The sequence below is a fragment of the Gavia stellata genome, chromosome 11, assembly GCF_030936135.1.
Source record: "Gavia stellata isolate bGavSte3 chromosome 11, bGavSte3.hap2, whole genome shotgun sequence".
NCBI lineage: Eukaryota > Metazoa > Chordata > Aves > Gaviiformes > Gaviidae > Gavia > Gavia stellata.
Genome location: NC_082604.1, coordinates 17,473,638 through 17,493,911, shown reverse-complemented (window position 1 = coordinate 17,493,911; position 20,274 = coordinate 17,473,638). Strand labels below are relative to the sequence as shown.

The 20,274-nt window shown below is 46.5% G+C and overlaps 1 protein-coding gene across 1 annotated transcript in view; it reads left to right on the top strand.

Moving 5' to 3' along the window:
- The window catches only part of TP63 (tumor protein p63), a 117,366-nt gene extending 99,154 nt beyond the window's left edge, over nucleotides 1-18,212 (top strand). Inside the window, exons 8-15 of the mRNA XM_059822862.1 lie at nucleotides 227-336; nucleotides 620-756; nucleotides 1,789-1,871; nucleotides 2,819-2,955; nucleotides 14,491-14,648; nucleotides 15,560-15,704; nucleotides 16,563-16,656; nucleotides 17,916-18,212. Coding sequence (XP_059678845.1) covers nucleotides 227-336; nucleotides 620-756; nucleotides 1,789-1,871; nucleotides 2,819-2,955; nucleotides 14,491-14,648; nucleotides 15,560-15,704; nucleotides 16,563-16,656; nucleotides 17,916-18,212 — 1,161 coding nt within the window. The remainder of the gene's footprint in view (nucleotides 1-226; nucleotides 337-619; nucleotides 757-1,788; nucleotides 1,872-2,818; nucleotides 2,956-14,490; nucleotides 14,649-15,559; nucleotides 15,705-16,562; nucleotides 16,657-17,915) is intronic.
- The last annotated feature ends 2,062 nt before the right edge of the window (nucleotides 18,213-20,274 follow it).

The window sequence follows — 20,274 nt, the reverse complement described above, 5'->3', positions numbered from 1 at the left end:
ATCACAATGAATCCCTTCTTCCTCTTTGTCAGAAATGAGCTTTTAAACACACTCTTTATCCCTTGAGAACAGGAGTTCTTAATTTCTTTTAAGGAAACCTTGTGGTGGGGCCTATTTCATGCTAGTCTGATTCCAGCACAGCTGTGGGAGTACAAGAGGAGAGCCTGGAAAAAGCAGAGCTTTTCTACCCACCATCTCTTCTCCTCATCCCCTTTGTCTCGTCTAGGTTGGTACAGAGTTCACGACAGTCTTGTACAACTTCATGTGTAACAGTAGCTGTGTAGGAGGGATGAACCGTCGCCCCATCCTCATCATTGTGACACTGGAAACCAGAGAGTAAGTAGTGCATCATGAGTGTAGCCCTTTGCTTGTGAGGTGGCCTTCTGGCTCCCCTTCTGCTCGGGGCAGCATTGCATATCCTTAGGGACAGTTTGATGCAAGGGGCCACGAGGCATTTTTCAAATCTTTGCAGGTGGGAGTTGCCCAACACCTGGGACGTCCTGACTGGGAAATGGGAGGTTTGGGTCTGTCTGTGCATGGTCTCGTGTGAAGTTGAGGGGTGCTGCTGGCCCACACCTGAGCCAGCAGCTGACGCTTCCTCTTTCACCTCTCTTTCCAGTGGGCAAGTCTTGGGCCGCCGATGTTTTGAAGCCCGCATTTGCGCTTGCCCAGGCAGAGATCGCAAAGCAGACGAGGACAGCATCCGCAAGCAGCAAGTCTCCGACAGCACAAAGAATGGTGATGGTACGAAGCGCCGTAAGTAGCTGGCAGAGCTGGGCAGATTGCAGATCATGCTGTCATTGGGTGCAGGTGTGACCCTGGTGCTTGTGCCGCGGGGATGGAGTGGTGCTGTGCATGGCCTTGGAGGCAGGAGGGCATTAAACATCTGTTCTCCCAGGGTGAATCAGCCTGAAAAATGAGCTGGTGTTCGCAAAGCATTTGATAATCTAGGTTTGTGGGGTCCCTTGCGGTACTCCCTTTGTTAGATTAGCCCTGCCAGCAGTGACTGGAAGAAGTGTTTATTTGCCACCCTCAAGGTACATGGTTGGGACTCCGTAACTACTTTTTGAACATTTACTGCTTGTTTGGGACTGTGCTGTCGTTCTCTGCTCCTTCTAGCCAGTGTCTTGTGCTGTGGTATGTGTCTTTCAGCCACAGGGAATCTAGATTAAGACTGCACGTAAACCCTTCTGTGCATCGGAGGTGCTCTGGCAAGTGGCCTCTCTCTCTGTGCTCTAAGGAGTGCAACATACTCATCAGACATGCCAGATGTGGAAACCCAGCTTTGGTTTCCTGCATACGCTCAGTGATGGCACTAGGCTGAACCAGCAAGGCAGCAGGTTTTAACAGGAGGCAGATTGGAGGGGGGCTTCATTTTCGCAGTGAATTCTTGCATGCTGCCTGCCTGTTGTCTTGACTGCATGGATCACTGATCCACCAACAGCTCCTGAACACCACTGTGATACCAAAGCTCGCAGTCTTTCCTGCAAAGAGCCAGTGCTTGTTCTAGGTGTGGCTTGCTGGGGTTTTGTCATATATCCAGTGCTCCTCAGCTGATGTGTTTCCCCAAGCGGTACGGCCACCCAACATCTGCAAAGTCATGTCTGCCTTATGGAGTCATGAGCTGCAAGCACGGTTCTAGAATGGCTCAGGCAGAGACCCTTTCAGAGCCCTGTGGATTTGAGCTGGCCATGCACTTCATGTCTCTCTTTGTATCTCTCTTTTTCCTTTCTCTTTTTCTTCCCTTTTTTTTTTTTAAATGGGATGCTTTTGGGGTTTCTCTTCCAGCTTTTCGACAAGGAACTCATGGCATACAAATGACATCTATCAAAAAAAGACGTTCCCCAGATGATGAGCTCTTATACTTGCCGGTGAGTTCTCTCTATCTTTGCGTTTACCCTATGTTTAGTATCTTCCTCTGCATTGAGGCAAGTCAGCTGCTCACCCAGACCTCAGATAGAACTGAGCATGGAGATGGGATGTGGAATATTTTTTTTAAACCCCAGAGCTATCTATTTTAAATACATATTCCAAACAGAAAATATGGGGGGAAAAAAAAAAAGCCATTTGCTGTTGACTGAGAGGGGCTTGTGCAAGGCATATGAGAATATCCCAAGGGATCTGTCTGTCCTGGTGGAAACGTTGTTTTGGAGACCTAACTGGGTTTCCTCCTCTGTCATTTCGGGGTCTGTGGCACTTGAGCTTTTTCTAGAGGTAATGGAGTTGTCTGGCTGACAAAGGTGGATGCTTCTGTGGCTTTTACGTGTATTACGATTGTAACGTAGTGATAGAAGTGAAATACGTTGTATTAAGTGTAAGATCAGAAAGGGCAAGAAGTATCTGTAACTGGCCGTTTAGCTGCTTCCCCATGAGCTACATTTAGTTAGGTAAATCGCAAATCCCTGTGTGCTTAGAGGAGGAGGGAGATCCAAATACAAGTGGTCTTTTTCCTCAAGGTATGTAAGAGTCAGCACCAGATCTGCTTACATCTGAGGCAGGTAAAGACATTTTCTGTCTGACAGATTGGATCAGAATATCACTTTTGGTTCGCGTAGATTTACGTCGAGCCAGATGACAACCCCAAGATGTTTATTAGCCTGCAGTGTTAGATGATCGCCTTCAATATTATCCGCTGTACCTCTAGTGCGAGGCTTAACAGTTTTATTGCATATGCATAGTGTATAAACAGAGTATTTGCATCATGCTCTCGTTGTTTACTTGACTTTGTCTAAAACTTGCTAAGGTGTCTGCCACTAAGGACTATAGATGCAGTTCTTTAAGGCTTTTCTTTTCTCCCCTTCCTTTTCCCGTGATCCAGGTGAGGGGCCGGGAGACATATGAAATGCTACTAAAGATCAAAGAATCCCTGGAACTAATGCAATACCTTCCCCAGCACACGATTGAGACCTACCGGCAGCAGCAGCAGCAGCAGCACCAGCACTTGCTCCAGAAGCAGTGAGTATGAGTGTGCTTGCAGTGACCTGTGCAATGAGGACCGTGGGGAAGGAGAGAGGAGAGAGACACAGAAGGCTTCTGCACAGTTGTTTGTAGGGGCGTAATGCTCAACCGAGGGCCAAGCACTCACAGGGTACTGCATAGGCAAAATCCTTTCCAACGGTATAGCTGCTTGTTAACTCCCTGGTCAGAGCTGGTAGAAAGTGATGCCAGGAGTTTGGCCAAAGCCAAATTTCTGGACCAGAGCTTGAGAGATTATGAGTTTGAGATCCAGATTTCACAACCTGCGCAATGGGACAAAGCAGTCCTCCTTCCCCAAGCGTACATCCTGACTGCTTGCAAGGTTCCTCTCTAGTCTCTCGTCCCACACAATTCACTTCTTGGCCTTGGAGGGTGAACGAGGACAAGCTCAGCACCTCGTTTCTGACTTCCAGCCAGAACCCAAGGCACAGCGACGTAGTGCTGTGGAACAGCCTGCAGACAGAAACCCAATGTGCGTGTGTGCCCAAGCTGGGGAGTGCGGGGTGGGTGTGCTCTTCTCATCCGCTCCATGGGAATGGTAGCGAACATGGAGCCATCTCCACGCCTTCTCCAGGATGTCCATCTGAGCATCTTGCCAAAAGCATGCGAAGACGGGACTGTGAGCACCAGCTCAGCTGAGTACTTGGACCCCATTGCTGAGCATCTCTGGTGCTGTTGGAGGGCTGGTGTCTCAGTGGGATATAAATACTGTAGGTTCCTCAGCTGTAAAAAGGGAAGCTGAAAGTCGGGAGCAAGGATGAAATATGTAATAATTGCTTTGTGACCTGTGGGTACTTCAAAGAAAGACTCCATGTGTGCACTTTTAAAGCATTTTTAAAAACTGTAATTTGTCACTAACAAGTGTCTCCACATTGCGCATGAGAAACTTTCCATACAGGCAGACATAGTTGTTATCTGAACTCAGCTGGAAGGGCTGTGCCAGGATTACTTTGGGTGGTATAAGTGGCAGGAGGATGGGGAGAAGAAGGGCCAAGTGTCTGGTTTCGATTTTCCCCTCTGTTCCCAAAGCTTTGCAGTTACAGAGACTGGGTCAGAGAATGACTTCCCAGACAGACCGTAAGCGGTGTCATTCACGGGCATTGCTTCACCTGCTGTATCGGGTGACAGAAAATAGCTGCCCGGGTAGTAGGTAGCCGCCAGCGGTAGTGCTTAGGATCTCACGCGTTCCTGCTGGTAAGCTCACGCGTCAAGAGGCTGCGGGTATAACTCATTCCTCCGCAGAGGTTAGCACAAGGCCAAAGCACCACATAAGTCCCCCTTGAGCCTGTAGGGATTTATTTCGACGCCTTGGCCTTGTCTCAGGACTTCTACAATACCACGGCTTTGTGCCAGGGCTCCGCATATGTTCACATTTTGACCTGTGTGTTTTTAGTGTCAGCTGGAGTCTTGTGGAGGTGTGAAAAAAGCCTTGTGCCAAAATGGCTGGAGCATCCAGGGGCTCTGGACTATTTTTTGGGGCACTTAAAATTCTCGTTATTGTTACTTATTCTTATCAGTCATCTGTCCTGTTCGTATATACTATAGCTTGTATTTACTAGCTCTTAGGCATTGCGGCCTTTGTGCACTCAGTTGTGTGTCTTCAAAACTCCACCTGAACTACAGCAATTTCAGCTGAGAAATGGTTTTGTAAGCAGAAATGGATGGCAGCAGATGACAGCTTTCACTTGGTGCTGACAGTTGCTTTGCTTTAATTACTGTTTTCATTCTTCCTATATCAATAGGATGGGTTCCTGGCAACTGAGGTTGGTATTTGTGTTACCTTTAAGACTAGCATGTATAAGTCCAGCCATTTAATTTAATGAAACTTCTTTCGGCATGTCTCCTGGCACTTGTCCAGTTATATACTAATTTTTCTCAGCTGCTGAGTGTGCTCAGATACTGGGGAGAAAGATTAAGAGCTTTTGAGGATGCCAGGAGTTGGGAGAAAAATAACTTTCAGTGTTTGTCCAGAGCTGCTGCAGTTGTCTCTGCCGACAGTCTGCCATCAGGCAGGGTCCTCTGCTGAAATGCATGTTCAAGCAGTAGCTTCTTATGTGCGGTTGGGTTCTGGTGCTTTTGCTCAATAATCCAGGGTATGACTTAATTTCTGAAGGAATGTGTTCAGGGCAAAGGGATATTTAGGCTGAAAAGACTCATAGGCTGAAAAGACTCATAGACGCAGTTGCACCCCCAAAAAGAATCGTAAAGGAGCTTCAGGTCTCGATGTGAGAATGGGGAGCGAAGGAGGAACTGGTTTGGGTAAGAGCAACCTTGCATGCAAGCAGGTTGCTGGGAGGTGTCCTGCCACTGCTTCCTTGTCAGGCTGGCCAAACTCAGCAGCACGGTGACTCCTTTGCGAGTCTCTTCTGGCTTTAGAAGAAAATGCCTTTCACTTTATAAGTAGGAATGTACTTTCAAAACTCCGTCCCCATTCGCTTTCATTCAAAGTGTATGTTAAAACTGGGAGCTAGGACAGTGCATATGCAGTGACCAAGTTTGAATATGTAGGAAGCTGTAGGTCCTAGCAGGGCTTTGTGGGGTTGGGATGTTTGTGAGTTGCCTTTGGTTCGTTCTTCTCCAAATGGAGCTGCATCCACATGTGCTCCACAGTCAAGCCTTGATGGAGGATTTGCTAGATTTTTTTTGTTTACTTTCCTGAGTAATGGTTAACATAGAAAAGGTATCTAGGTGTGTGGGAAGAAATTTCACTTTTATTCCTACACATGGAAAGCTTCATCTTTTTTGAAGAGAAAGAAAAGCAAGGATGAGATTATCATGGTGAAATGTAGTTTTAAAAATATAAATCTGTCATTTTGGAAAACAACTGTATAATTGCTCTTGCGGACATACAGACCAGCATTGCATTTGGTAGGCCAGCGGTTGCAACTGTCTTACTGTTCTGGAATAAAAAGGACAAATCTGGTGACAATTGGAAAGCTTTGTGTCCCACAAGATGACCAAAATACTGCAGTGCTCCATGTTGTGCCAGCCCACAATCTTTCTCTGTCTCATCTCCTCTCTCTGTTTGCTCCTTTGTGCATGGTTTTCTCTTACTTACTGTTATGCCAAATACCTTCATGATCATAGGTGGGAGTTGTGTTTTTTTGGCTGCAGTTCATATTCTTCTTTTTTCACTGCCAAATCCTGGGATCCATATTTTGAACAGCAGCACACATGTTTAGAAGACTTCCTTTTCATGGTCTGCCACCATTTGTTTAAAACATGGGTTTGCCAGAAGACCCCTGCTGCCAGAGTTACCAGAGGTGGCCCGTGCTTTGTTGGGGAGGGAAGATTTCTTCGACACTCTGTGAAATACATTTACCATCAATATTCCCAGGGAGTATCTGCACAGTCTGTAAGGGTTTCACTGGAAAACACTTTTTCATATTCAGTGAAATTTCCTGTGGTGGGTTTCACCCTGCTGAGCACTGTTTTCAGAACAGTCTTTATTTCAATTGGCCATAGCATAGAATCATAGAATATCTCAAGTTGGAAGGGACCCATAAGGATCACCAAGTCCAACTCCCATGATTGAAGGATTTTTCACAAAGTCTTCCAATGGCTAGCAGGAAGAAGGCTCTTATGTCCAAGCAGGATCTTATATCCCAGCAAACGTTTCTCTCCTATCAGCAGAGCTGCAGCTACCAGCCCGCTGGCTGCCTGTCAATCTAGTGAGCAGCACAGCTCATTTTCCAAATGAGAAGGAATTAACCTCGTGAGTGAGGTAGACAGAGCTGAGCTATCCAGTGCCTGGAGTGTTGTAGCTGAGATGGGAGCTGCAAGGATCCTGGTGCTTGCTGTTGTGGGGAGGGGGCTGTTGGGGAAGGTATTCTTCATACCTCCACCTAGTTATTATCATTTTTGGTGTGGAAGCTAATAGTGGATTTTTGCATGGTTTGGTTTTGTAGTGCTGTGCTTGCATGTGTTGTGAACTCCAGGCATTTGGATAGTGTTCTCACTTGAGAATTGCCAAAGTGAAAGTAAGCAAGAAGTAGTGTGGGATTAGCTATATGAAGACATGCTGCATTTGCTTTGCTGGATCGAGGGTGCAGTGCCTTCTGCAACAGCTGGCAGTCCCAGGGATGCCTCTGCTTTAGTGCAGAGGGTCCCAAGGCTTTGAAAAGGGTAGTAGTTGAGATGTAATTAATATGGCCCTTTCACAGTAGGCACCATCCTTTCTCCCTAGCACCAGCTTCTGGTTTTTAAGTAACTGAAGTTTGAAGTGGGCTCAATGGAAGCTGCTTCTCTCCTTTTCCCTATGGCTGAGTGCTTTTTCCCTCATGTATTTGTCGCTGGGAACAGTATTGGGGCACCATTTGCACCCATGAAACTGGGACACAGAAATCAGATTTCCCTATCAACTAGCTGTTTTATCTTCTTTGCCAAGCACTTGCTTGTACCTAGGGCTTTCCAGCTTTCTAAATCTCCCTGTCACATAACCTCACTGTAGGTGCTAAGACATCTGCTTTTCCCTCTTTCAAAGCCCGTACTGTGATCATGAAGGTGGAAAGTGACTGTTTCTCTCTTGGTGGCTGGTGAAGGGTCCTGTACATTCATCTATTTCTTTTTTCTGGTTCCTTCTCTACAGTCTTCTTTCGGCCTGCTTCAGGAGTGAACTCATGGACTCAAGGAGAGACCCTCCCAAACAGACCGATGCCATCCTAAAACATTCCAGCCCCCCAAACCCATCAGTATATCCATAAACCGAGCTGCTGGGGTCACTTTGCCCAGCTGGTGGGACTAAGAACAGTGGGGCAAATACAGAGCCTGAGAGCAACAGAGTAAATAGTGAGAGTAATCTTCTGAAGGGACTCAAACTTTGCAAAAACAACAGACACTTCTACAGACCTCTTAGCTGTAGCCCCTAGCATTGGGAGGTCAGGAACCACAGTGATGTCTGTCTTGGTGTAATGTTTTCTTTCTGTTTTTGTAACCTGTTAATACTCTTTCCTCTTACTTCTGTATTTGTGAAACTCAGCAGGGTTTCTCTGAGCAGGTCTCAATTTTAAAATGCCTCTTGTTTGTTTAAATTAAAAAATGTGTTCATGGGCTGGGGGGGGGGCGGAAGGGGGGGTGTGTTTAAACATTCTGTGACAGTCAGTTTGGCCTGTTTTAATGCTGGTCATGCAGTAATAGTGTAAGTAGCTGAAGTATTTGTACTGCTGGACAGAGGGAGGTAATAGTTATATGAACTGGCACTAGTAAGAAATCAACTTTATTTTTTTTCTGTAGAAATGCCTGCTAATTTGGCATCATGAGTTGTTTACCCTTATTTCTAATCTTAAAGGGTCTGATCTAGAATACATCAAAATTATAGGGAAGACTGGGTGACTGACTTTGCACCAGCACTGCTGGCATTAATCCAGCTTTGCTGAACTTAGGAAGGTCCCTCCTGACTCTCTGGGCTCGATCCAAGTGGTGGGCTGAGCTGCACAAGTTGAATGTGAGGTTGAAGTCTTTCTGTGTAATGACATTCATGTGTGCCCAGTGTTCCTGTCCCTTTGCAGCTGAGGGTGCAAAGGGCAGAGTGTGCAAAACTTCTCATTGCCCTACACGTGAAAAGGGGTCGGAGCCTGCCCCTTTCCTTGCAGATGTTCAGCAGTTATTAGATGTTGCCTTAGAGTTTTCATCAACCCTACTACATTTCACCCCATCACTACAAACCTCATAGTTCAAAGGAAAGTGGTGCCAGCATATGTTACAGCTGACTCAGCCAAGCGGCCTCAGGCCATGCCCACCTTGTCCGTTAATCCTGCAACCAGTGGCTTTTGCTTATTGTGTTCGTGAAGTGCATCCTGGCTTAGCAATTCCTGCACAGAAGACTGTTTCTCAGCAAGGACTTGTAAATCCTCACACTATTTGTATCAAACTCTACCTCTGAAAGCCATTCGTATGGGGCTTGACAAGGAGGATTTGAATCATTTGGAAACTTCATCTCAAAGTGTCAAGCCCAGACCAGCGCAAAGGAGGAACGATCAACAGGCAAGTACCATGCTGTGGAATTAACCTGGCATTGCTGAGCATGGCACTAGGTGCAGGTACTGGCGATGAGAGAGGAGCTAGTTGAGGGTTGGCATGATGCCTGCTGTGGCTCTCCCCACTGAGAGATGCTCAAACATCCTTCCGTGAAGAACAACCCCTAATGCTGGAAGAGAACTGTCCTTCAGCCCACACTTTCAGGCAGTGGCATCTCTCCTGAGGAACCTCCGATATTCACAGCTGCAGGAAATAGAAATGTGAAGAAGTTACTGAAGGTACACCAGGAACGGTGCTCCCTGTGGGCTGGTGTGTGGTGGTAGATCAGTGGTGGCTGGGGAGCAGAGCTTGGTTGCAAATGCCAGTGATCAGCAGCCACTGAGAAACAGAGAGGGGGCTGGATCAATAGTGATGGGGACCTGTGTGCCTGCAGTGCAGTCCATGCCAGATTTATTTGGGGCAGGTGTGTACCCAGCTCTGACACACTTTTGGTTAGGCACAGCCTGAAGAGAAGGTGCCTCCCAAATGCAGAGCGGGCCTCCTGGCCACCCACCAAGGAGAAAAGCCTGATGCAGTGGGAGAAGACTCTTATCTCTGAACATCACATCATCCACTTCCAGGCAGCAGGGCTGTGATCTGAGCAGGTGATGACTCATACTAACACCTCCTTTGAGAGCCATATCCCATCTCTGCATATCTCCTTCATTGTCTTAGCAAGACTTGCTCTACCATAGAAGTGTGAGGGAGAGTTGATGGAGAAGAGCCCCAAAAATTGTGATTAGGTATAAATAATAACTAATTAAACACTAGCAGTGACTATTTCATATAGTTGCAGCTCTACCATCATTCCTTGTGTAAAGCTAACAAAATCACGTGCCTCCTTACTTTGCCTGGAAACTCCAGGAAGTATTTTGAGATCACAAAGCAGATAACTATTGCTCTGTGCCTTTTTATTTGGGAGAAGAAAGGCAATGCTATTCCTTTCAGTATAAGAGGTGGGAATCTGAACTGCAAATGCAGCCCAGACGCAGGATTATGCTTGGCACTGTCAGTCTGTCCTTCCAATGAAGCTTTATTCCTGGATCCTGGTCTTGTCTGCCTATGGATGGCAATACGGAAATACTGCTACACGGACACACTAATCTGTATCTAGAGCTCTGCTCCAGGGCCTGTCTACCAGCAAGTTTGAGGAGGCAGCCCCCTGGAAGATAAAAAGCAAGCCTGCACCGTGAAATTCCAGCTCATGCTCCAGTTCATCATCTGGTCTGACTGCTAAGAAATCTCTTGTACCATGATGGGCAATACAGCACCCAGGACTTCCACCAAACGAGAATGTAAATTATTTGGATGCCACTGTCCTCTGGAAAGACTTTCCAATTTGTCCTCCTAACCTATAAGAGGATGATGATTCTGAAACTGGTCTTAATGTTGACTTGATTTGCTCTCCAGCTACAAGGTGGTTATCTTAGAAGGTGCATTTCTTTTTTTTTTTTTTTTTTAAATCAAATAACCTGGAGCTGGAAGCAATTGGAGTTGCTTCGTAGTCTGTCTTCTGCAGATAAAAGAAGTTAACGTTTTCCCAGCTGCCTTTTGATTTTGATGTCTTTCTCATCTCTGGGCCTTCAGAAAAGTAAGCCTTTTCCTTTCAAGGAATAACCGAGTGGACTAATTGGGCCTTGTCAGTCAGGTCATATCAGTCTATATCAACTAGTTGATGTATATCCACTCCCTATATTATAGCTCCATTCCCTGGAGAGCAGATTGCATCCATTACCTGCCTTGGGAAATTCCCATGCCTGAAATCTAAAGGGAGTCGTCATCGCCACCCTTGTCCCTGTGCTGTAGTTGTTGCCCGCTTAGCGATCATCAGGGCTCCTCCTTTCCATGCTCCCAGTTAGTTATCAAGCCTAAAAACCACTTGTGTGGTTCAAAAGATGCACTATTGCTTTCTTTAGAATAGCAGCTGTTTGAGATGTGGAGAGCAAGAGCATCTCTCTGCTTTTTAGTGTCCTGCTTCACAGGCCTTCAAAGTGGATGAGTACAACTGAGCATCATCTGTGTCACTTGTGTGCCATTACTAGACTACATCAATGACATCCTAGTGTTATGCAGCACAGTGGGCAACCTTACTTGAAAAAACATTGCCAATAGGCACGTTGGCCATGTGTGGACTGGGGATGTAATCCTTGCTGCACTTGTAGTGGCTGCTGTAAGGAAAGGCAGACCTGGACAGCTTCGATTCCACTTGGGTCTCTGTATTGTGACTAGCTCTAGGTCTTCAGGGATATCAAACTGTCGGCGCAGGGACTTGGGTGAAATCTTAAACTCTCTGAGCCTGAGCTGCCCTATTCTCGCACTTAATGAACCTTTGATGTCATTTGCATTAAGGCTGCTTACATGACGGTGTGCTCATCTAATGTGAATGAGGACTCTGGGACTTGTCTACTGAATCAGGTAATTGGTCTATCCAAGCAGTTTCCTACCTCTGGTGAAGGGCTGATACCCTGTGAGCTGGGAAAGGGCAGAATTCTACAAGGTAACCTGTGAAGTGAACTGTGCTTCATATGTGGGAGAAGGCGGCAGTTCCTTCCTGACCTCTTGAGATGATCAGTATATGCCTTGAAGCATGAGAGGCGATTGCCCTCATATGAGCTTGCATAACTACAAATGTTATTGGCTAAATAATTACATAGCCTCTTGAAGAGAGAAAAATCAGTTGCAGAATGTGACTCAGTGCCTTTCGTATCAGACTGTTCTAAGAAGTATAATAGTCTCTTAATTGAAGTCCTTATACCTTGATATTAAAATGCATTTCATTGGCATTGATATCAAAGAAATGTTAATGCTCCTACTTCTAATCTTTCTTGAGACATATTAATATAATTTTAATGAAAATCACTATGCATGACATTCTTATAATACCTGTTTAAAAAAAAAATGAGAAAAAAGCAGTATATTTTAAATGAATCCTCAAACACCATGTAGGCCGTGTGTTTAATACCAAAAACATCTTACTGTGTTTCTGAAGCTGTTGCTATATTGACGTGTGACACGAATTTTCAATAAAATTTTGCATCTTGGTTTATCTTGGGACTTTTCTTTTGGCTAGATGGCTTTCTCTAGACCTTTCACACGTCTGATCACATGATGGAATAGTTTAGTTAAAACAAGTATGGATACAAAGAAAAATGCTTTTGTTTCCTGTTTTATTCACTTGAGCATCTTAATCTTGATTCTTATGAGTATGAATGAGATAAGAATGGAGTCCTTAAGCTATATGTTAAAGTATGCATTTGTTTTCTATAGTGTAGGGTGCTTTGAGTTGGCTTGTGTTTGCTTGCTTCTTTTTTATCCCCAAAGTATTCTGTAGTCTCCTAACTAGCTTTGCTGAAATGACTGTTGGTGGTGGAGAGGACAAAGTTAGGCCCACTACTGAGCTCCTTGGAGAATCTTGTTTTGTAGCAACAGGCATCCTTTAAAAAAAAAAAAATTCTAGTCATGAGGTCTCTGGATAAAATCTGTCCTGAGCTTAAACAATGCAACTACATCTTTTTTGGGAAGTCTTTGTTGATTTGATTTGGAATTTCACCGTGTACATGGTGACCTCCTCACTTGCATATCATGCAGATTTTGCCCTAAGAGACTACTCAGGTGTATATTAATTGCAGCTGAAGCTCAGTTAAGATAGGTGCCTGAACCTGTAAAGTAGAAATATTCATTTTCGTCCTAAATCCAGAAGCCTCTTAGGCTAAGGGTGGTGTCAACTTGACTAGAATTTCATGGCTGGCCTCAACTTTTATAATTGGTGAATTGAAACCTCAGATCTGAATCACTCCCTTCACCCTGAAAAGTTGGGTCTGAACTTCATGGCTCGGTTTCACTTCCCCTTGGGAGTTGCTGCCATCATTAATATTAATTTGTGAAGCTTCTTGTGCTTTCCACTTCCTTGAGTCTATGAAGTTTGCTGGATCTTGTCCTGCATCTTCACTGCCAAAGGACAGTTCACACCCTTCTGTACCTCCTGTAATTGTGTAATTAAGTAACACTTCTTCAGGGCCTTAGATACTCCAGTCTGTTAGCATAGATGTTTTCTCCACCCAACACTGCAAGTCTTAAAAGTGCAGGAAGCCAGAGACAATGTAATTGTATGTAACTTGACCTTGAGTGCTGAAGGTTTTAATAAATTATCTAGGAATAAGCCTTTTCTTTCCTTTACACGTTGCTTATTTGATGTAGTAACTATTCTCTTTGCATAGAAGGAAAGCCAGTTCCCAGGAATTGGTGTAACCAGTTATACCCAGACAAACAAGTTTCCCAATGAGAAATAAGATGGGAATGTGCCCTTGCACATTCACCACAGGGTCACCATGATATGGCCGAACGAGAGCAGGGTGACCTCTGTTCTGCTGGGCGAGCACAGCTTGCAAGGGTACGTTGTGTTTGGGAAGCACGTCCGCTACGCCAGCGCCTTTGTCCAGTCTTGCAAATGTCCCTGGTGTCGGAGAGAGAAAAACCTGCTCTCTCACAGCATGGCAGTGCTCCGCCAATTGTGCTGTTGGACCCGCTTTAATGATCATTTTCTGCATATCCCAAATAAGACCCAACTCCAGATGGGATGCCACAGCTGTAACTCTATCTGGGAACTGGGCTGCAGTTCAGAAGCGGTCTGGTCTTCATGCTCTGGGTTGCTTATGAGGCGGGATTGCAGCTGGGACCCTTGGGGTTGGGCAAGGGGGAGCTCACCAGCAAGCATCTCTGGCCCAGTTCATGGATATGGTGGATGGAGTTTGGGGCTGTCTGGACTTGAGGGAGGATAGTGCTGTTGTCGAGTGGTCGTAGGAATCTGATACTCTTTGCAAGCAGCCTGTGGGGTTTGGATACCAGCTTCTCCTTAACACCAGCAAAAGCTGCAAGTCAGTGTCCCAGGCAGCTCTGACGATCTCAGTAGTGGTCCCTAAGGTGTATGGAGTCTGTCTTGAGCAAAGAGCCTCTGGCTGTTGTATATACATCTGATAACAACCTGATTATATGAATAACTAGGAATTTTGGAGAAACCAAGGTGATAGGTGTGACCAGATCTGAAAATTGTTTCTGTAGTCAGGTTTTTAGGGGTATTAGGATGGTTTGAGATGGCTTCCTCAGTTCTTGTTCTTATGAAAAAAGTCTTCAACCACAAGGAGCACTTAACTTCAAAATACTCTGTACGAGTTTTGGCAGCTGTTTGCTGGCTTTGCACATGTTCTTGTCAACTGAAAAACTTACGTAGAAACTTTTCCTTAAATAAAAAAATTGAACTGAAAGTGAAGCTTCCCTTTGTCAGTATTTCACCATTTGTTTTTTAAATGCCCAGAATATCTGGGAAACAACTTCTTTCCTCTTGACTTCCTCTCCAATGATCTTTATCTGTGATGCTCCCATGGTGTCAGTGATTTCACTAGCAGTAGCTCACCACTGCCACAAACAGAAAACATAGCCCCTTGGATGTGCGCTCTTAACCAACTGCTGCGATTCCTGTCCTAATGTCTCCTTGGTTTGCAGGACCTCCATGCAGTCGCAGTCATCCTATGGCTCCAACTCTCCACCGCTCAGCAAAATGAACAGCATGAACAAGCTGCCCTCGGTCAGCCAGCTAATTAACCCCCAGCAGCGCAATGCCCTGACCCCAACCACCATCCCTGACGGCATGGGAACGAACAGTAAGAAACCCTTGCTCCTTCTTCTCCTGTTCCATGCGTGCTCCCTGCTAGTCTGGGCAAGGAGACTTGGCATCTCCAAGTGGCTAGCGTTAGGCTGGGGAACCTTCAGAGCTAAATATTGCTCACTGCTGTGCCACGGGGCAAGGCTTCAGCATCCTGCTCTGAACCTCACAGAGGTGAACAAAGCTACTTCTTGCTGCAGATCTGACTGGCTGCACTGTCATCTGTCTTTCAAGACTTGTTTCTTCTTCCTTTCCCAGCAGAGGAGATGCAGATGTTGGCAAACTTCTTTTTCCCCTCAGTTCAATTAAGATACTTCTTAGTTTCAAAGGAACTATCTGCATCTCACAGCTCTGTAACCTGCTTCCTCCTGGCTGCTGAAGAGTGCCCAGCAGCCCTCTAAATCCAGGATGACAGATATGGTTCTGGGGGCTGAGTTTTGTCATATTTTCTTTTTATTTATTCCAAAAGCACTGGGCTCTTGCCCACACCTGTTGCTGATCCCCTTCGGGTGCTCTGGGTGTCTCTGAAAACAAAGCTGTTTGTCTTCTGTATTGGGTTACTCTGCTGGCTCTGTCCCGCTCATCTCCTGCGGCAGGGAAAGCCGAGACACCCGCGGCTTGCTTAGGTTTCTTCTGAGCCTGTTTGTAAGGGAAGGTGACACAGTGGCGGCGGTGCTGCTGACAGTGGCTCCAGCGAGGGGAGAGCTCCTGAAAGACTGTCTGTCATCTGGTCCTTGTGCAGTCGTTGTCGCCCTGCCTGAAATTCCCTGTGAGCTCACTCTGTGCAGGGCTTTGCAGGGAATTTAAGGCTGCTTCGGCTGTGGGTGCTGTCCTTCGGTGCTGTGCTGGGCGCGAAGTGGGGGTCTGGGGACAGCTGGGTAACAATGTGCTCCTCCTTCTCTCCTCCAGTTCCCATGATGGGCACCCACATGGCCATGACCGGCGACATGAATGGCCTCAGCCCCACGCAGGCGCTGCCTCCTCCCCTCTCCATGCCTTCAACGTCCCACTGCACCCCCCCTCCTCCGTACCCCACAGACTGCAGCATCGTCAGGTGAGCGGGAGCAGGCTGCCCGGCACACGTTTCCCACCCACAGGGAGTGGAGGCCTCATGTCGGGAGCCTGAAGGGTCCTACTGGGTCCCTTGCCCCGTTCTCTTGGAGCACTGGATCCTAGTGGGTCTTGGTACCCTCTGGGCACTGAGCCTCAAGCCCCCACCTCTGAGCACCTGAGAGAAACAGGGATGTTAGGACTGCAAGAAAGCAGAGGGATGCAGCATCTGTTGGACTGGTGGAGCTGAGGGTGCCAGGCAGTCTTGCAAATGTTTCTTTTGCTTTTTTCTTTTTTTTTTTTTCTTGTTTTCCCCCTTTGGCCACTCTACAAGCCATGGCTGGGGTCAGAAGCCCCTCTGCCCTTCACGAGGTCGAACAGGTTGAAAGATGCTGCCCATAAAGGAGGAATCCTTTACGCTTAGGGAGGGATGTGCTGATTTGAAGTACTTTGTGTGCATGATGTGTCTGAGCCCCAGACTCACCCCCTTGCTGAAGCCCTCTATCCGTGCAGCAGGTTGCCACGGGCTCAGCCGCCTTCTGGGTGAAGTGACCTGGCAGGAGGGTCCATGTGAGCCTTCCTGCCCCAAGATCCAGGCTGTGTAGTGCTGGCTCTTGACTAAGGCAAGGTGCTGCCACGAGGGTTGTCTGCTAGGAGGCAAGCTGAAGAACACCCTCATTCATTTGATGTGGCAGCAATGTGGCTTGCTGGCCTCGGATATCTTGGAGAAGGTCAAGCCAAGGGTGAAAGCTTTGTTTCCTGTTGCTGCAGGTTGGCTGAGTGTTTGGTTTTTCTGTGGTTTGGGCTGTTGCAGCCAGGGTGATCCTTTTTTCTCTCTCCTTCCTTCCTTCCTCCTCTGCAGCTTCTTAGCGAGGTTGGGCTGCTCATCCTGTGTGGATTATTTCACGACCCAGGGGCTGACCACCATCTATCAGATTGAGCATTACTCCATGGATGTAAGTAACTCCTCACCATTTCCTTTGTTTGCACTCTTGGCCCTGCTGTAGGAATGGGTCAGAAATCCAGAGTCAGTATATTTTTGTTTTTATATGATTAGTTTGATTTAAGGCTGCTGCACACAGAGAAGACTTATTGTGAGGTGAAGAGAGGCTGGACCCAGGGCCAGCATTGTAACTGCCTTGCCTGGCACAGAGAAAGAGTGTCTCCCCCTCCCCACCACTGTGCATTTTAGCACTCAAAGTGGCCCCAGCCCACATGCCTGTTAATTCTGCAAGGCTTGGTTTCAGTTTACACTGCTCTGAAACACCTCACTTGCCTGCAGACAAGTAGGCTGTCCAGAAGTGGTCTGCATTTTTCCCTCCCTGCTTCTGTTTTCTGGCCTTACCTTAATGATCTTCCCTTGCCACTGGCATCTCAGCCCAGATGGTTTTTTTTTCTCTTGCATGGCTTTTGCTGCAGGGTTGCTGCTTCCTCTCCTGTGCCATTGCTCTCCTCAGAGCTGGCTGTCCTGGTTTTTTGCCCCAAGACTTTGTAAGGCTGTGGTGCTTTTGCTTCCTAGTGTGGGCTGCCTTCCTTCTGCTGCTGCTGCTCTAATTAGAAAAGCTGACCCAAATTAACCAAAGCTGGTTGCTAATTTTTTTCAGAAGCTGATATCACATTTCCCATTAGGTAATGCTGTCCTCAGGTACTGCACCAGAGATGGTGGGGCCTCAAAGTCCAAGTTTTCTAAGGTTATGTGTCTGTTCTTAAATTTTGGTTATGTTCAATTAAGGCAGTTCCTATAGAGTGAGACCCAGAGCCTCGAATACTGGAGCTCAGACTTGGATTCTAAAATCCTTTTGCAGGCTTTGAAATAAACACGGAAGTTTTCAAAGCCGTTGAACTTCTGCAGCCCAGCATCCCCTACCATAGACAACCAGCAGATCTCCCTGAGGTTGTCTTGGAGGCCTTGCAGTCCAGTTAAACATCTACCTTTAGGTCACCATATCTTATGCATGAATGTGTGTTTTGTGTAACTTCAAAACAGACCTTGTGTCATTAATTCTTGCTGCCTCATGGCTACACGTGCTTGTTCAGAAGTGAACCACCACCTTCAGGATTAGTGGTTTGTCTTCTACAGTGCACCATGGCCACCTGGATTTTATCAGCTTGTTGGTTAACAGGCATTTGCAAGGTGGCCTCAGAGGCTGCTTCTACCCCTGGAGCCCAGCTTGCCCAGGGATTGCCCTGTTAAGCCCTCCACCTTGCCTTGCAGGATCTGGTGAGCCTCAAGATCCCAGAGCAGTTCCGCCATGCCATCTGGAAGGGCATCCTGGACCACCGGCAACTCCATGACTTCTCCTCCCCTCCCCACCTCCTGCGCACCCCCAGCGGGGCCTCCACTGTCAGCGTGGGCTCCAGCGAAACCCGGGGGGAGCGGGTCATTGACGCCGTCCGCTTCACGCTCCGGCAGACCATTTCCTTCCCGCCCCGCGACGAGTGGAACGACTTCAATTTTGACATGGATGCCCGGCGCAACAAACAGCAACGCATCAAAGAGGAAGGGGAGTGAGCTCTGCGGACCCTGCTCCGCCCCGCCTCGGCCACAAACTGCTCAGCCCTTCATTTGTCTTCCTTCTGCTTGGTGTACTGCACCCCTGGACGAAGGGCGGAGGGAACCTTCTTGCTCACTCATGCTAGGTTATGCCCTTGATGCTGTCTAGGTCACACTCCTGGACCGCAACCTCCACCCCAGCTCTTGCAAGGGGAAGAGCTGAGCAAAGGGGGAAGGCGGGTGGTATTTCCTTGAAAGTCGTTGACCTTCTTGAGAAGGCATTGTTCTTGTTTCATGTTTTCCTTTGGGGAGAGGGCTTCTTTTCTTGACTTTTGAATCCTCATATACCTTGTGAGAATCCTGACCTTCAAACTTGTCTCTCTCATCCAGCAATCCCACTTTGAAAAGCAGGAAGGTTAAAATAAATTTTAAAAAAGAAAAAAAAAAAAACCAAAACAAATGCAAAAAACCCAAAGCCAACAAACTCTGAACTGGCAGTTCATCCGAAAAATAAATGGGAATCGGTCTGCTGAACGTTGCACTTAAACAGCCTCTTCCCACGGAGCTGAGTGCTCTGTTCATGTGTAATATTCTCCAGCGGAGACAGCACATGCACTTTGCTGGGCAGGCCAGCGCTTACAGCCACCTGCAACCTACTTTCTCCTTTTTCCCTCGCCTTCTCTGGGAACACCCAAACCTGCTGTGTCTTCTTGTTTTGAATTTACACTCATGTGTATGTCCTGGGTGGCTTGTTTCAGGATATAAACGTGAATACAGCCATTGGTCACTCTTGACTTCTGTTCCCCCACCCAACCTTTAGCCATTCTGTACTACTACTGACGTTTAAGCTAGAGAATTAGGCGTTGCCACATATGCAGCCTGGTTAGTTTAGCATAAGGATTTGCCTGCCTAGCCTCCAGTTGAACAGAGGACCAACTGAGAGCTGCACACTGATTTGTAGGGCTTCAGCTATCCTAAACCCAGACAATCTTTTATTTAGACCATGCTAGACTGGTTTCCTGCCAAGTAAAGTAGGACCGTCTTTAGATATATCTGTAATAGGCTGGAGCCTGTTGTGGTTTGTTGCTGGTGACTATAGACTATAAGTGATGAGCAACTAGAAGTGGAGAGTAAAAAAAGAAAGAAATATCCAACTGCCTTGGAACAAGGACCAGTTCGTGGTAATATGAGTGTTGCTACTGCAAAATGTCATGTTTACATGAGAAATTGATTTTTCTCTGGTTTTTTTTTTGTATTGGTTCTACAGCAGCTGTGCTCTGAGGCATTTCCTCTGACTGCCAGTGGTCCTGTGGACAAGTAACTGAACAGAGTGCGTGTTTTCACATTTATACTGGCCAAGGTAGTGAGACTCTAACGTACACAAAACAAACCTAAACTGAGGAGCTCGGCTCAGCACAGCTGGTTTCAAGTTGTCTTGCTCTTTTTAATAGTAAGCCTGACTCTTTTTTTTTGGTTGGCGAAAGATGAAAAAAGCAGCTTAAATGACTTGTCATCCTACCTTGCTACAACCAAATAATCTCGTTTCAATGCAGTGGCTGTTTTCTGGTCCCTGCTGTGTGCCACGTATTTCATTTAAGTCCGATATTGTTAGCAGCCTCCTCCATCTGTCTGTTGTGTCAGGTCTATGTTGCATTCAAAGACTGCCTTTTGGTAACTGTGCAAGCCTGTTTTGGATAGCTCTAAATAGTAATGCAAGATGGTTACCCTGTAAAGTGTGTGTATATAAATATTTTTTTGTATGTGTAATTTTTGTTTCCTGCAGCATAACACGCCAATTTTTATTTCTTCTTGGGCTACCGGGTCTGACAGAACCACAATAAAATGTTGTTTGTTTTTCTGTTTTTTAATTATTATTTTTATGCAGAACGCTTACAGTATACCTTGTAATAAATGACTCGTCACTGGACAAATATATTTGTATTTTTCATACTGAGATTCCTGTGTTACTTTGCAGTTGAGGGGGGAGGGGGCAGATACTGAAAGCCTGTTTTATCATTTTATTTTGTAACACTTCAAAGAGCAGTGTCCTAGATTTCAAAGTATTTAACGTGCTCAGTGT